General features: G+C 45.3%; 1 protein-coding gene across 4 annotated transcripts in view; it reads right to left on the bottom strand.

The window, feature by feature from the left end:
* Positions 1 to 10,012: 10,012 nt before the first annotated feature.
* The window catches only part of IGF2BP2 (insulin like growth factor 2 mRNA binding protein 2), a 156,664-nt gene continuing 150,352 nt past the window's right edge, over positions 10,013 to 16,324 (bottom strand). For all 4 annotated transcript variants that reach the window (XM_042998598.1, XM_042998600.1, XM_042998599.1 and 1 more), the window contains 3 exons: positions 15,343 to 15,474; positions 13,559 to 13,672; positions 10,013 to 11,910 (listed from right to left, as the gene is read on the bottom strand). In XM_042998598.1, the coding sequence (XP_042854532.1) occupies positions 11,818 to 11,910; positions 13,559 to 13,672; positions 15,343 to 15,474 (339 nt within the window). In that variant the 3' untranslated portion in view covers positions 10,013 to 11,817. The remainder of the gene's footprint in view (positions 11,911 to 13,558; positions 13,673 to 15,342; positions 15,475 to 16,324) is intronic.

Genomic DNA, 16,324 nt, shown 5'->3' with positions numbered 1-16,324 from the left:
GAGATGAATCAATCTAAGTCTAGGAAAAATGGGCCAGAAGCTTTTAGATTCTCAATGTAAGTATGGAAATAGTCCTTTTTCTTCAGGTTTATATGTTGGCATTTCCTAAAATACGTTAAATACAAGTCCTATTACTACTATGTAGGATGTAAAAGAAGAGGTTCTGTGGCCCAAAGAATGTGTGTGACCCATGTCTTTTCCTCCTGGAATGCCTAGCAAACAACAGATTAATGTCTTAACCTCACATTTCTGAAAACTTGGACATTGAACCCTTCTTTGTGTGACACCCGTGGAACTGTTCTATGGAACACATTTTGGAAAGTGCCAGGAGAAGTAATATAAAGTTCTTAGAACTTTCAACAATACATTGGCAAGGGAAGCACTGTCTCCCCCACCCCCCACTGCCTCTTTAGGGCATATGGTGATCATAAAGTCTGTAGCCACACTTTTATTTTTCTTTAATTGTATCAGTAATAGGTGTTCATAGTAGAAAAATGAAATGCTGATAAAAGGTAAAGAATAAGAATTCTGCAAACTCACCATTCAGAGTTAATAACTGAATATTAACATTTTGGTATATATCCTGGCCTTTGGTATACTGCCCCTTCTGATATGTGTAAATAAAGGTGTGAGTTGTACATGTTCACACGTATATTTTATTAACAAATAATGGAATCATACTCTATATGGCTATATAACTCCTTTTCTACTTAATTTATCTTGAACATATTTTCAGGTCAATAAATATTGACATCATTTAGTTGCTGCATAGTGTTCTAGAATATGGCTATAACATAATTTACTTTATCCAGTATTGTTGCACCATCTGGCACCATGTGTGGGTTATTCTCTTAGGAGAAATTCCTAATTAAAATTTTGGAGTTAAGGTTAGGTGTATTTTAAAAAGTCACCTGTTGGTGTTTTGACTTATTTCTGCTTGCACAAGATGATGATCTGCGTCTCCACTGATTTTTTTTTTTTAAGTTTATTTTGAAAGAGCGAGCAGGGCAGGGGCGGAGAGAGAGGGAGAGAGAGAGAATTGCAAGCAGGCTTCACATTGTCAGCACAGAGCCCAAAATAGAGCTCGATCCCACAAACCATGAGATCATGACCTGAGCTGAAATCAAGAATCAAAGGCTTAACAGACTGAGTCACCCAGTTGCCCCTCCACTGATTTAAGTCTTGTAATATTTTTCATGTGTAGATCTTCTGGATAAGTTCATTCTGAGACATTTACTGTCTAATTTTAGTGGACAATTTTACGTTTTTTCCAACTACTTTACAAAAAACTTTTTACTACCGGAATCCTAAGACCTACACAGTCATCACCCCCTTTTCAGCAATTATTAAAATATGACTAATCTTGATTTACTTTTTCATAGGGGAGGGAAGAGTCTGGAGTATTTTAAAGCAAAACCCTAACATCTCATTCTACCTAACCACTTAAGGATGTCTCCCTAATAATTAAAAAAAAAAACAAAAACAAAAAACTGTGTCCTTTTCACATCTAACAAAATAAGGATTTGCTAATATCATCTAATAGTTCATATTCAAATTTTCCTGATCCTTTAACAAATGTTTTATTATGTTCTTCTAATGAGGATATACAGTGGGCTGAATGGTGTTCCCCCAAATGATAGGCCCATATCCTAATCCTTGGAACCTGTGAATATTACCTTCTGTGTCAAAAGATGACTAAGTTAAAGGACTTGAGAAAAGGAATTTATCTTGGATTATCTGGGTGGGTCCTAAGTGCAATCAGAGGGCTTATAAGAGATTGAGTTTTTTGTTTTTTGATTTTTGAATGTTTATTTTTGAGAGAGAGAACACAAGCAGGGGAGGAGCAGAGAGAGGGAGACACAGAATCTGAAGCAGGCTCCAGGCTCTGAGCTGTCAGCAAAGAGCCTGACGCGGGGCTCGAACTCACAAGAGATCATGACCTGAGCCGAAGTCAGATGCTTAACCAATTAAACCACCCAGGCGCTGCAAGAGACTGAGTTTTGAGACAGAAGAAGAGGAGGTATTAAAATGGGCCTAGGCAGTGTTTATATTTTATGCCCACTTTTGTGGAAAAAAATTCTGTTTACACATCTCTGAAACAAAATCTGGAAAAAGATACCAAGTGTTAATAATGGTGGTCTGGATAGGCTGTTAGTTTCTACTTTGTAAACCTGTTTTTGGAGTTTAAGGGGAAAAAAAGAGGCAATAAGACTACAGAAGCCTCTAGAGACTGAGGTGATGCTACCACAAGCCAAGGAAGCCTGGAGCCACCAAAGCTGGAAGAGCCTTCCACAGAACAATGCCCTGCTGACACCTAGCTTTTGGACTTCTGGCCCCAGAACTGTGAGAGAATAAATTTGGGGTAGTTACAGTGGTATCAGAAATCTAATGAAGGTTCCAGATAAGATGTATACATTGTCTTTGATTATGGTAGCTCTTGAGACTCTTATTCAGCAATAGTCTCCCTTCTTGTACTATTATTTGAGAAACTGGGTTTTCCTGTGGAAGATCCCACATTCCAGATTTGGCTTATAGCTGCTTGGTAGTGTTTGACAATTTCCTCCAAGCACTTGTATTTCATATAAACTGGTTAAGTTTAATCTAGAGGCCTGATTGGATTCAGGTTGAATTGGATAAGGACACTTCATTAGTGTCCTGTTGTACTGAATCTTGTGGCACAAAATGTCTGGTGTTTAGCGGTGCTAAGATTGTGAGCTGTGTGGTCGGGCTGTAAGGGTTCCTATCCGTCTTTCTCGTCTTGGTTTTAAATTTAATTGCCGACCCATTATTTCTTGAAGAGGCCCAAAATGGTACTTTACAAATTCTATCATTGCCTCTGTGTTCACCGAATTCTTGAATTCTTCTGTAAAAGAAACTTATTAACTATTTGGTTACCCTGAGATGCATTTCATACAGGAAAGAATGTATGTTTTGACTCATTATTACTCTTTGATGTTCAAATTGCCTTATTTTAGGTTTCCGTGTCCTTGTGACAGAATCCCACAAGTCTGATTGTGATGGCTTTCTCGCTTAACTGGTATGATAAAGGCTCATCTTACACATCTCCTGCTCCAGACCTGGAATTGGCCATTTATTGAAGGATTTCTTTTAGTGAGAAATGTTAGAGACCAGAATTTGGGCACTATTAATGCTGATTACTACTGGGTTAACTTGTGTTTCTAGGCCTTTACTTTTTCTTCAAAGGGAAAAAGTGTTCTACTGATTTCCAATTCCAAGGTAAGAGTATCAGATTTTTCTTGATTTTATATTGTAATCTTGAAAATCTTGGTTGCTAACAACATCAACATAATTGTTTTACCCCGTAGTATACTTAAATAATTTCAAAATATCAATACCAGCATAACAACTAGGCCACTAAATACAGCTTAAGATTTCTTTGCAATTCTTTTATTTTTAGGCCATGTCTCACTAGAGATTCACAGTGAAAATACCCTCTTAAAATCACTTACTTTTTTCTCCCAGTAATTATGCCATCAACTTGATACACAGTTGGATTAATTCGTTCTTGGTGTTGAGAGATTGCTTTTTGCTTTGTTTTTTTAATTATGTAAAACAAACATTAGTCCAAGAGCAAAACTATATAAGATACATTCACAGTTTACTTGCCTCACCTGTTCACTCTCCTTGTCGAGATAACTCGTTAGCTTTCTTTTCTTTAAGTAGGCCTCATGCCCAGCACAGAGCCCAACATGGGGCTTGAACTCATGACCCTGAGATCAAGATCTGAGCTGAGATCAAGAGTCAGATGCTTAATTGACTGAGCCACCCAGGTGCCTTTAGATAACCTGTCATCTCTTAATCTTCGTGTTTTTGAAAATACAGCTAGACATATATGCATTCATAATTCTTTTTTACACTAGTAAAAATACCACGTTAAAAATACTTATGCTTGGGGTGGTTAAGCATCCAATTCTTGATTTTGGCTCACAGTTCCCATGAGTTTGAGCCCCACAGCAGGCTCTGCGCTGACAGCACGGATCCTGCTTGGGATTCTCTCTCCCCTACCTCTCTCTGCCCTTCCCCTGCTAGCACGGTCTCTCACTCTCTCTCAAAACCAATAAAACATTAAAAAATAACCACATGCTTGATTTTTCAAAAAACTTCTATTTTACAAAATAAGTTACCCCTCATTCTTCAGTTTTTTTATAGCTTCAAAATAACCCATTGTTTCAGGAGGCTGTGCCTCATTACCAGTCCGCTCATGATGGATGTTTAGGCTATCAATCTTTTTTTGGTACAAATAATGCTGCAGTGCAGGTGCCTTGTGCCTGTCACTTTCTGTTTTAGCTGACCTCTCTTTGGGATAGATTCCTAGAAGTGGAATTGCTGGGTCAAATACCTAGCATATGTAATTTGCCAAATTTCCCTTCTCAGGGATAGGTAGCATCGTGTGTGTCACCTCATAGTCTTATCTACAAAGCCTCAAATATTTACTATTTACAGAAAAGGGTTGCCAACCCCCTTATTGCAATCCTTAAGGTCTGGCCAGCCAGCAGAGAGCCCATGGGGGGAGGTCGTGGAGGTAGTTTTCAATGGGCCAGGGTAGCAGTGGCCCAGATCTCGTGCTCAGTCATGTGTCCACACGGTCTGCCAGGGAAGGGTGACTAGGAGACAGTGGGGTTGGGTGTCTACAAAGAGGAAACCATGGATTTTGGTTCTGCAGCCAGCACCTTGTCACAGTTATCAATTTTGTCCTGTTTATGACACTTTGACGCCCCCCCCCACCCTTTCCTCATATATATATTTCATACATTTTTGGTCTTTGTTAACGTAAGTTTTGGGATTTTATTATTACTGTATTTTGCTGCCTCTTCAAGGGTAATGTTGATGCTGAAATTGTTTTAAACTTAGTTATAATTGTAGATTTGCAACAATTTAAGCATTTCTAGTTTAATTGGTTTCGATGCTTTTAGTCTTTTTTAAACATGGGTTTTATTTGGCTTTAGTTGGAAACCTTTTCACATATTTTTAAAGACATAGGAATATTATCTGAGCCCCTGCAAACAGAACTTTTTTGAAGTTTTCACACTTGAAAGATGACTGGGTATTCAAATTCTCGAGTCACGGCCCTTTTTCTTCTCAAAACGTGCTTTCTGGCACTCTGTAGTGGAGCAGAGAGAGCTGAAACTAGCTTCATTTTTGCTTGTTATTTTGTTTTGTAAATCATTCTTTTGGGGTCTGTATCCTATTAGAATTTTAGTACTATCCAAAAATATATGCCAGAATCTATCTAGGTCCAAATCTCTTTGTCTGGTTGTATAAAGATACTGCTTTGTTGCTATAACAAAGATCATAAAATAGCAGTGGCTTAAAAACCAGTTTTCTCTCTCAGGTACCGATTTGAGCCTAAGCCCTCCAGTCTGATGTAGCAGCATCATAATGTCAAGAGCTTTCCTTCACACTTGGCTGCCACTTTGCATTTTAAGGTGGCCTTTCCTACTCCATCCCTGCTCTCACCTCCACATCTGCATTCCGCCCCACGGGAAGTGGGAAGTGGTGGGTACATCCTGGAGATGGCAGGTATGCATTGTTTTTCTCTTTTAAGAAAGTGGTTCCATGAAAACCAGACCATGGCATGCATTGAAGGTTGTATGTATAAGCTATACGGAACCACTATAGTTCTGTAGAGCTTATAATTATTGTCAGTTTCCCTTTGCTTTTTGTTTAGTTGGTTTTCTGTTTTTGGTGCTCTTTTCATCATTTTTGATATTTAACCGATGGAGCCACCCAGGCACCCGATCATTTTGTTCAATATTTAACAAGAAACCATGAGAAGAAACATTGATGGCTGGTAACCAGTAGGCTTTTTTTTTTTTTAATGTTTATTTTTGAGAGAGAGAAAGAGAGACAGAGTGTGATGGGGAGGAGCAGAGAGAGAAGGAGACACCGAATCCGAAGCAGGCTCCAGGCTCTGAACTGTCAGCCGAGCCTGATGCAGAGCTCAAACTCAAGGTGAGATCATGACCTGGGCCGAAGTTGGATGCTTGACCGACTCAGTCACCCAGGTGCCCCACCAGAAGCCATTTTTTACTTGGAAGGACTTTGTTATGCTTAAACTTTTAAAGTTTATTTATTTTGAGAGAGGGAGAGAGAGTGTGTGTGTAAGAGGGGGAGGGACAGAGAGCAGGAGAGAGAGAGAGAGAGAGAGGGAGAGAATCTGAAGCAGGCTCCACACTGGCAGCACAGAGCCCAACACAGGGCTCAACCCATGAACCATAAGATCATGACCTCTGAGCTGAAACCAAGAGTTGGATACTTAACGAACTGAGCCACCCAGGTGCCCCTAAACTTTTATTTTATATATAAGGAGACAGGTCTCCAAGGTTATACCGCTAGAGTACAGGCAAGCAGGGAGAAAATTTCTGGGCCTGAGCTTTCTCTGATGAAGCAGTGAGACCCCAGTAAAGGGAGCTATGGTAGGAGAGTCCCAGTCCCCCCCTTCAGGACAGCCCTTGGTGACACTGAGCTCTGCTCTGTCCCGCTCCCTCCACAGCCTCTTCCTGTTTCTTGAGCAAGGCCTCCCATGCCTACCACCAGTTATGTAGCACTTGAAGGTGGATGATGCAGGGGCCGGTTGTATTTCTCCACAAGATGGTGTTGAAGAGCTGAGAGAAAGCAAGTCCTAGAGATGAGGCCTGGAGGAGCTGGGAGAAGGGAGGACCAGGCAGTTGTCTGCAGACAGTAGGAAGGTTGTTTTCAGGAAGGCAGAGCAGGCACTGTGTGTGGGTGGTTGCTGGGAGAGATTTCTGATCATGGAAGGAAGAGCCGTGAGGGGCCGAGCGAGGGCAGACCTGCCTGCCGCCCCCTCCCCCATGGTGCCTTCAGCTATTAGATTTGAGGATTTTCTATGACTCATGTTCTACATTAGTCAAGAGGACTGAGTGATCTCTAAGGTCCTTTGCCATAACTACTGTTCTGTGAATCCAGGGTTAAAGGATAGGTTTTACTGACTTCACAGAGGGTGACTGGAAGCAGTTTCGTAACTATGGGAGAAGCAGGGACATTCATGAGTCATAGAAGTCACTGAATCTTTCATATCGGAAACTGTTGAAATTACAGATAAACTGATAGGGATCAGACTGTTTAGTTTTTCATTCATAGTTTGGTCACTAGAGGTTATTGGGGACAAATGAATATATTCTTCACTTTATGGTCAGCTGTATCTGAGATGAGAGGCAGTGCCCTAAAATGGAAACAAACCAAGTGCCTGGGGATGTATCACTGAATCACTGCTTTTACAAAAGACTACAGAGGGTACTGAGATCAAGGTAGAATATAATTTTGTTCTACGAGGTATCCTGCTCTTGCCTGCTGTTTCTGAGAGAGGAAGAGTTATTAAGAGCAATCCCGGCTTCTAGAAAGACAGTGACTCTGTGGCTGATGGGAGCTAAAATAGAAAATTAACCTGCATATGGGGAAAGTTTTAAATTCCGATTCAGCAGCACCTTAAGGGGAATGTAGAAAGGAAATAAAAGGCAGCAGTGACAACTGACTGGGGGATATGCTAATAGTGTTACTAGACGCGTGTGCTTAGCAGGCCAAAGAAACCTCCGGAGGCTTTAAGACAGACATCTGGATGCGCGTACACCAGGCTGGGCTAGTCTCTAAAAATATACACTGTGGGCTTCTTTCATTAATTGTTAGCCTGGGCCCACCGCTGTTGCCCGCATCTTTCCCCAGAGGTGTAGGAATAAGATGAGGCCCAATTCTTTTTCATACTCTTCGCGTCCTCATCCCACCAGTCAGTGCTGAGTCACTGAGTCGCTCACATCCTCACTTGGTGCCAGGTTATTCCCTTAGAAGTCCGTGTTTTCTCCCCTCCTCACCTCTTGTCAGGATGCCTTCCTTCTGTCCTAGGCTAATCACTTCCTTTGATTCTTTGTCAAAACCCCTCCAAACTTTTCTTTGGGTTCTTCTTTTCCTGTTTTTAAGCTCCCCCTCCATGCCGGACCCCTCTGCTAATTTGCAACCAATCTCTGTCATCCTTTTCCAGAGCTCCATGCTGGAAGAAACAAGAACACCTAGAAGCCTAGTTAGAGGGAAATGTAACCAGGGCAGAAGGGATGTTCAAGGCTACTCACCCAGTCTAGGGAGATGCTAGCACCTTCAAAACCACCATGGGTCATGGGTTTTAAAGAGGTTCGATTCAAGGCAATGGAGTGGGGGGAGTGCTTTTTGAGTGCAGGCTAATGAAGAAACCCCTCTGTTATTAAGTCTCCATTTAACAACTGTCCTTTATTTTGCATAAAATCATGCAATTAGGACTTTCTGGGATGTCAGGACGTCTTGTCAAGACAGGAAGTCTGGGATTCAAAGAAATGGATACAAAGTTTGCAACAGTCTGAGCTCACGCCCATTTGGCGAGCATTTACTTCATCAGGGTCCAGTACATACCCGCAAAGCTGTTATTTACAGGAAGGTGGGACAGCATTTCATCCAGCACTGAGGTTCTCAGAAAATGGGTTGTGGGGAGAACATTTTTGCTTAGGAACCAGGCCAGCTGTCTCCTTCCTCTCCATGTGACCTCCCCTTCATTTCTGTAACCCCAGGACAACTTCTGGGTGCTTTGTACCGGGGCAGGGCAGGCATCACCTCAGGACTCCTTTCCCTGTCTTTCTCTCACGTGTTCGGGGACGATTGTGCAAATGGGTAGTTTAGGAACTAGAGTTAAAACTCAGATTGTGCCACCTGCAATTTTAAAGGCCAAGGAATGCAACCAGAGAAGTAGAGCTAAGAGTGCATTTTGGAGGTTCCTGTGTCTTCTCTCACCCTGATTTCTCATCTTGATGGAATGGTTACCAGGCCCATGGTCCTATATTTAAAGCCCTTTAAATGTGCTGTTTCTCTGTTCATCTAAGAAAGACCCCTCAACCCAGGGCACAGCTTTCAGAAATAACCCTGTGGCTTCTCTCGCACCGTCAACCTGTGGTTGATTTCTCCCTCTGAGAGGGCAATGGGCTGGAGTCTGAAATGGAGGAGGAGGGATGGTGGAGCCACAGGAATGGACAGTCTGTTCCTGCCTGTATGCGTGTCAGCCATAGCAGGGAGAGGATCAGCTGGCATCGTTGTGCCAGAAACTTTAAAAGTACAAACAGCATCACAGAAATTGGAATTCTGAGACAGTGGGGTATGGGGACAGGACATCAGTGAGGAACAAATTTTAAGTGATTCGAGAGCCCTCGAAGTTTGTTGCAAGGGGGACGTGGCTATTCTGCAGTCCCATCAGCTCCCCTCCACCTGTCCTTGCTGTGCCCTGATCACCCCCAAAAGCCTGACTGACCCCCACTGGCAGTCAAGTTTCACCGCAATTCCTAAGATTGCTTGGACTGCTAGCATCCATTTCTAGTAGACCCCACAGGTCTAGGAACGAAGGCTCATAAATGGAGCAGGGACGTTCCCTCCAACCTTTTCACAATACGTTCATGTGTCCAGTACAGCGCACCCCCCGCCCTCCAATCCAACGTTACACCTGCCTGTCTGATCTCCTGGAATATTTACAACTTAGGCTTCCGGGGAGGGATGACTACCTCCTCCCTTGAACTGTCAGCCATTTTATGCTCTTGCACTCCCCCACATAAAAATCAACTCCGTGCTGGCCAGGTTTACAGTTCCCTAAAGCTAGGGGCTGGCCTTACCTACCTTGACACGCAGCCAGTCCGTCCCTCCAGTTCCATGGCTGTCAACCTCTAGCATACACAGGAATCACCCAGAGGGCTTGCTGAAGCAGACTGAGGGGCCCCTCCGAATTCCTGATTCAAGGTGGACCCCAAGAATCTGCATTTCCAGCAAGTTCCCAGGTGATACTGATGTTGCCAGTTGGGGGCCACACTTTAAGCACCACTGACTTAGTTTAGCTTCTTCCAGAAAGTGTCCTGGAGAAGTCTGCCTCCTCAGTATGGCTGCCCATTCCCCTAAGTCCTTCAGAGCTGGAATTCTGCTGACACTTTGGGACAGGCAATGCTTAGTAAAATAAGAGACCAAGACACCAGGATCTTGTTAGCTGGATATATTTCATTTTTTTTTTTTGTTTGTTTGTTTTTGTTTTTTGTTTTTGTCACAGAACACTGTTTGCAGTAGAGGAAACTGGCATTGCAGTCTGGTGGTAAAATGGCTTGTTCACATAAACCAGTACATGTTCATCCTTTAGCGCAAAAAGCCCTAATGGCGCGTACCCTATTGAAATTCAGGACATCTCCAATATTTTCTCTCTCTGTTTTTCTTTGTCATCTTTTTTTTTTGTTTGTTTTTTTGTTTTCTAATAAACATTTTCAAGGTTTGTCCAAAAGAAGGCCATATAGGTTCTTGGCTAGCGGAAGACAATTCAGAACAGCTGTTGCACACTTGGACTGTCACCTTCTCCAGGCTGGCAGTTGATATCTTATTTTTTTTCCAACTCATTTTTATTAAAAAAATAAAAAAATGCTCCAACTATCAGTTTTACAAAATCTCTAAGGGAAACACAAGAGCAAGGTGCTGAGGTAAAAAACACCTGAGGTAGCTTTTTTTGTGTGTTTTTCTCGTTTAAAAAAATCTGTAAATTTAACGCCCTGGGCCAACGACCTCGTGTAAATTGCTATTTTCCTCCATTTTTTTTTTTTTTTAAAGAAAGAAATCATTTCGCTGCATATTGATGGCTTATACACCAAAATGTAAAAAGACAAAATACATTCTTTCTTTGTGGAATTTTTCTTTGTTTGGTTGGTTGGTTTGATGGGTTCCTGTTTTCTTCTTCCAAAATGCTAGGACAAGTACCATTGACTCTTGTTCTTTTGAGTAACCAAGTGTAAGTTGAGGCTGGTTTGTGTGTTTCGCTTTTGTTCCTTTTGTGTGATGTGATACTCAGAGCACTGCTTTGCCTGGGGGGGTGCGTAGATACTGGGAATTGAGAAAGAGGGATGAGGGAATTAAAAAGAATGGGGATGGAAAAGAAGGGGAGGGAGAGAAGGTAGGGGAGAGATAAACAGAGAGAGACAGAGAATTATATAGCAGTATGCAAAAAACCAGTTTAAAACCTGTGAAGCAAAGAGAAATGGGTGTGTGAGCTAGACAGGGATGAAGAGAGACAGAGTTTCCTCTTCAGAGAGACGGTATCCCTTCTGTTGACATACACAGGTGGTCCAGAACTGCTGTGAGTGTCCTTCCGAGATTCCCCTCGGGTGAATTTGTGTGGGTGGTCTCGAAGCTCCTTACTAAACCATTAGACCTCCCAAAGAACGACTTGATTCTTTAAAGTCTAGAAAAGCCTGCTTTCTCTTTAAAAAGAAAAAAAAAAATTAATAATTGATTAAAACTTGGAGTTAGTTGAGTTATTTGATATATTATTTCTAAAATATATTAACGCTGCAGGCACCCTGTGTAACCCACAGGCCACATATCTTAACATCTTTTCCCTTCTAATATGTACACACATGTACAGAGACAATTTCCACAAAAAGAAAAGGGTGTGAATTTTGCTTTGCTTTGAACACGTTCACCTATGTTAGTTCAACTAAAAGGGATAGCGTTGTAGGAGGTAAGGAGAGATCCGAGTGGATGGTGCAGTGGATGGCTGGGAAGCCTGCAGAGGCCCTGGGGGAAGGCAGGAGGCCGGGCAGGGACCCAGTCTGACCTCCCACCATCCTCCTGGCCCCTGGGATTCTCAGGGCCTCTGCAGAGTCCCCGGTGCCTCCGCAGACTTCTCATTCCTCAGGATGGTCTTTGGTTTGCTCCCGAGCTGGCTGGCTGTGTTTGGTCTCATTCTGTCAGGTGTTGGAAGGGCTACATTCATCCGTTGTTTTGCTGGTGCCTGTGGGAGCCTCACTTGCTGCGCTGTGAGGCGACTCCCTGAGGATATTTCTGCTCCTGCTGCTTCACCTGTTGTACAATTTCCCTGATCTTGCGCTGTGCAGTCTGCAGCAAGGGAGAGGAGGGGACAGGGGAGAAAAAGGAACCCGGTTCTGAGGACAAGCAGTGGGGGTCGGGGGGTGGGAGGGTGGGGTTGGGACTTGGGGAAAGGAAGTGGGAAGCTCAGAAAACTGTTGTCTACCCGCTGAGGCCCTCACTCCGGGGGCTTTTTCTGCCTAAAGTGGCGGGGTTCCCCCCACCCCTACTTCAAGGCAGCTGGGTGTGGAATAAGGAGATGGGAGCCCAGAAGCTTCCAAATGGCTGATGGACAGATAAGCCAAGCAGCAGAGCCAGGGAACCAGTGAGGAGGGGGCCTCATGGAGGTCAGACAGCAATCCCCCTCCCACTATACACATGGCAGCTTTAACCCTTCCCTCCCCCCCACCCCCACCTTTCTGGAGTCACTAGGAAGAACACGAGTGTGATGCTGGGAAAGACGGACAAGAAATGGGATGAGGAAGAAGTGAGAAACTGGCCAAGACACTCTATCCTGCACTAGAGAAAACATGTGAGCCCAAACCTGACCCCTCACCCCACCCCAGTACTCCAGTACAGGGAGAACCCTGAGGCTGCACGCCTGTGAGAACCTGGCAGTTAACACACATTCCCAGGGCACCTGAGGAGCTGGGACACAACGGCAGAAGAGGGAGGTGTGGCCGGGGCTCTGGCTGGAGGAAGGGGCACGGGAGAGCAGCTGTGTGCAAGTGCCTTGCCCACACAGGTCCCCTGGCATGGCTTTGGGAGAGCAAGTGGAGCACTCAGACAAGGCTTTAGTGTAAGCTTTGACCCCCCTCACTCGTTTAGGGCAAGGACTGGGACTGCTCTATCTCCATACCCAAACAACAAAAAGCATCAAAAAGAGGGGCGCCTGGGTGGCTCAGTCAATTAAGCATCTGACTCTTACTTTCAGCTCAAGGTCATGATCTCTTGGTTCTTGAGTTCAAGCCCTTTGTTGGGCTCTGCGCCAATGGTGTGGAGCCTGCTTGGGATTCCCTCTCTCTGCCCCTCCCCCCCCCCACACATGGATTCTCTCTCTCTCTCAATAAATAAATGTATGTTATGTATATAATACGTATGTATATAAATGTATGTATATAAAGGCGTCAAAAATAACCAGGAGTACATGATGCCAGTGAACCAGGAGGTCACTGGTCCTTCTGAATGAAACAGAAGTGGCCCTGTGCTCTGACGGGGCAGGTCATGGTGAGATGGAGAAGGACAGCAGAGAAATGAAGGTCTCCAGCAATGAGCATGTTTAACTCTTAACAGTGGAATTCTGGCACTCAAAGCCTGACTGGGGCACCCTGAGGCAGGGTCCTTGCCTGGTATGTAGTTCCCGCCAGGGGAACGTGGTGACTGAGGCCTGAGGAGACGGCAGAGGAAGGGGAGACCTCATGCTTTAGCATTTCAGGGGGCTTGAGATGTGCTTGGCTTGACTTCAAAGTGCTAGCCTCTTCCTCAAGCTCCCCTAGCATGCCTGGGGGAGAGCAGGGCTGAGAAGGTGTGGAACAATTTCCCCTGCCCTGTAGAGCCAGGTAGAGGTTCCATCTGTCGTGGGGTGTGTGTGCAGGGCACGGCCAACCCAACAGGCCACCAGTAGCTCAGAACTGAAAAGAGACCGGCACGAGACACCAGACCCTCACAGCACAGGTACCTGGCTAGCAAAGAAGTGCCCGATAATTCTGACGATCACTTCCTCATTTTCATCCGGCGTTTGGTCACGAGGCACGATGACTTCTGCACTGGTTAAGTTCTGCAGTTCGTTCACCTGTGAAGGGAGAAAAGTGGGGTCAGGAGGCAGTGGGAGAGGGGCGTGCTGGAGGGCAAGGCAGCTAGAGGCTATTCTCCTTTCCTTCAGTCTAGAACATGTCTGGGGGCTTCCCAGTCCCTGATCACATGGGATCAATGGGAGGCCCAGGGAGGGTCCAGCCTCCGACTGCCTGGAGCTCCTTTTGGGGCTGAATTCTTATTCTGGAGTCTCCACAGTGTGGTTCCTGCACACGCTCGCAGTGACCCAGGCTCTCCCAGCACCAAGGAAGGAAAATCACCAAAGTAAAGTTTCCTTTCTAATCAGACCTTGCTCTGATGCTTGCTCTTCATTTTCGTCCCTGCCTCCGAGTCCTACTTATGCTGCTTCAGCCGCTGGATTGTTACCTTTTCTCCCTGCCACTCCAGTTCCGTGCCGGTCACCTGCGGGAAGTGGCCAGCCCGTGCTGCTCTCCCTCACCTGCAGCCCACCTCCTGCACTCCGGTGCTCCTCCTCACCAGCCTCAACAAGCCAACACTGTCCGGGGTTCACCCCAGGCCCTGGCAGGGTGCTGAACACACAGGTGGGGTCTGCAAGGCCCGGTGGACAGCTCACAGTCTCTGGGGGGCAGTGTTGGCTTGATGAACAGAATTCACTGACAGGTTCTAAAACGACCAAATAGGAGATCAAAGGGCTCAGGAGTCTAATCCCCCATGGGCCATTTGCTCTCTCTTGCCTAGGGCATCCCAAGCGGCCTAGAGCCGGTGTGTGCCCTCTGATACTGGTCACATTCCTGGATGTGGGGAGTAATCCACAAACCATTCAACTTTCTTCTTTTGTATAAAGGTGACTCACTGTATGTAGAACTTAGCTTTGAGTCCTTAGTAAGAATTTCTGTGTAAAGCAAATAGCAGGCGTGTGCACGTGCACACACATACGACTCTAGAGATCCCTCAAATTCCTGCCACTCAACACTGTCACCTTGCTAGTGTGCATAGGCTCATATCCCCTATGCACGTAAGGGGGATGTCATATCCCCACCACGTAAGTCATGTTCCAGATCACTTCTGTGTCTGACAGAACTATCTGCTCATTCCTACAGGCTTCAGAATTGATCCTCTGGCACTTTTCAAATTACTTTGTGTTGCTGCCACCTTCATGTTGAAAACCTTCATTGCTTTTTGTTTTTTGTTTTAAAGTATTTCCTTTTTTTTACCCACCACGCGGTTGCTAACCTAGCTCCCTTGTAACAGGTGGGCAGGTTTGGGAAAGAGCCAGAAGACAGAATCTGCAGGATGGAAAGTTTGAAAAGTGAGGGGAGAGTGTAGGACTCCAGACCCTGCAGGCCTCTGAACGTGAATTTAGAGAAGATGACAGTCTGCTAAGTAGGTATACACTGGGTGGAGCTCTATTCCCTAGTGTTTTCCTGCTGTTCTGTGTGGGTTTAAAGGGGGCAGGAGGCAGCCACCTCCTCTTCAGGGAGGACCTTCACTTCCCAGCATGTAGCTGAGATGTCCTATTTCTAGGCACAGAACCCTGGTGTTTTTGGTGGCCTGGCCCAGTACCACGGATTCGGGGCCCTTGGCTCTGGAAGAATGTCCTTCCAGAGCCAGTGGGGGTCTCAAGGAAATCGGGTCAGGCTGGGGCAGGGAATGGGCCCAGGAGATGAAGCCAGCTCAGAGCAAACTTACGGTTTTGCCGCCCTTGCCGATCACCCGGCCAGCTGTAGAAGAGGGCACTCTGATGTGCGCTTCCAGCTTCACCTCTTCTTTGGGGTTAAAGAAGTTTTCTTCCTTCAGTTTCCCAAAGATCCGCCCCTGGGCCTGAGAGAGCAAGGCGTGACCGCTTCGCCGTGCTGCTGCCAGAACCGGCCGGGGAGCCCAGGCCTGCACACCCCCAGCCCCGAACTCACTGGGGCCACCACGGGGGAGCTGCGTACCCTGCTTCCCTCCTTCAGAGACCTGGCTGTTCCTGCCACACTCAAGGAACGTACCTGACCGCTGCCTCTTGGAAGCTTGCGTGTGGGGCCGGGGGTGGTGGTGATGGGGCAGAACTAGGTCTTAGTTCCCTTATCTACAGCACCTACAAACGCCTGGCTGAATGAACCTGTCCAGGGGACTCTTAACTTCCTCCCATCATGGTATGTTTAGACCCCGGGTTACAAAAGGATGGAGGCGAGGTAGGTGGTGACTGGGGATGCTTTCTGATGTCTTAACTCCAGCCAGGGAAGCTGAGACGTTATGGTTTAAGACAAAGAAAAGCAAAAAAACTTTAACAATTGAGATATAATTCTTACAGCCTAAAATTCATCATTTTGAAGTATACAGTCCAGGAGTTTTCTGTGTATTCACTACATTAAGCAGCCAGTACCACTATTCAGGACATCTCCATCCCAGTCCCCCGGAGCAAAACTCCATACCTAGCAGGCAGTCCCCATTCGTCCCTTCCCCAACCCCTACTTTCTGTCTCTGGATTTACCTTTGCTGGACATTTCGTACAAAGGGACTCTCATAATATGCGGCCTTTTGTGTCTGCTTTCACTTCATGCAGTGTTTTCTAGGTTTATCCATGCTGTAGCATGCATCAGAATTTTGCTCCTTTTTATGGCTAATTTCCTACTGAGTGCATAGATCACATTTTGTTTATCCACTCATGAGCTGAAGGGCTATTATT

This window comes from Panthera tigris, chromosome C2 (assembly GCF_018350195.1).
Source record: "Panthera tigris isolate Pti1 chromosome C2, P.tigris_Pti1_mat1.1, whole genome shotgun sequence".
In the NCBI taxonomy this organism is placed as follows: domain Eukaryota; kingdom Metazoa; phylum Chordata; class Mammalia; order Carnivora; family Felidae; genus Panthera; species Panthera tigris.
Note: the sequence above shows the minus strand (reverse complement) of the source record. Positions and strands in the feature narration are given on the sequence as shown.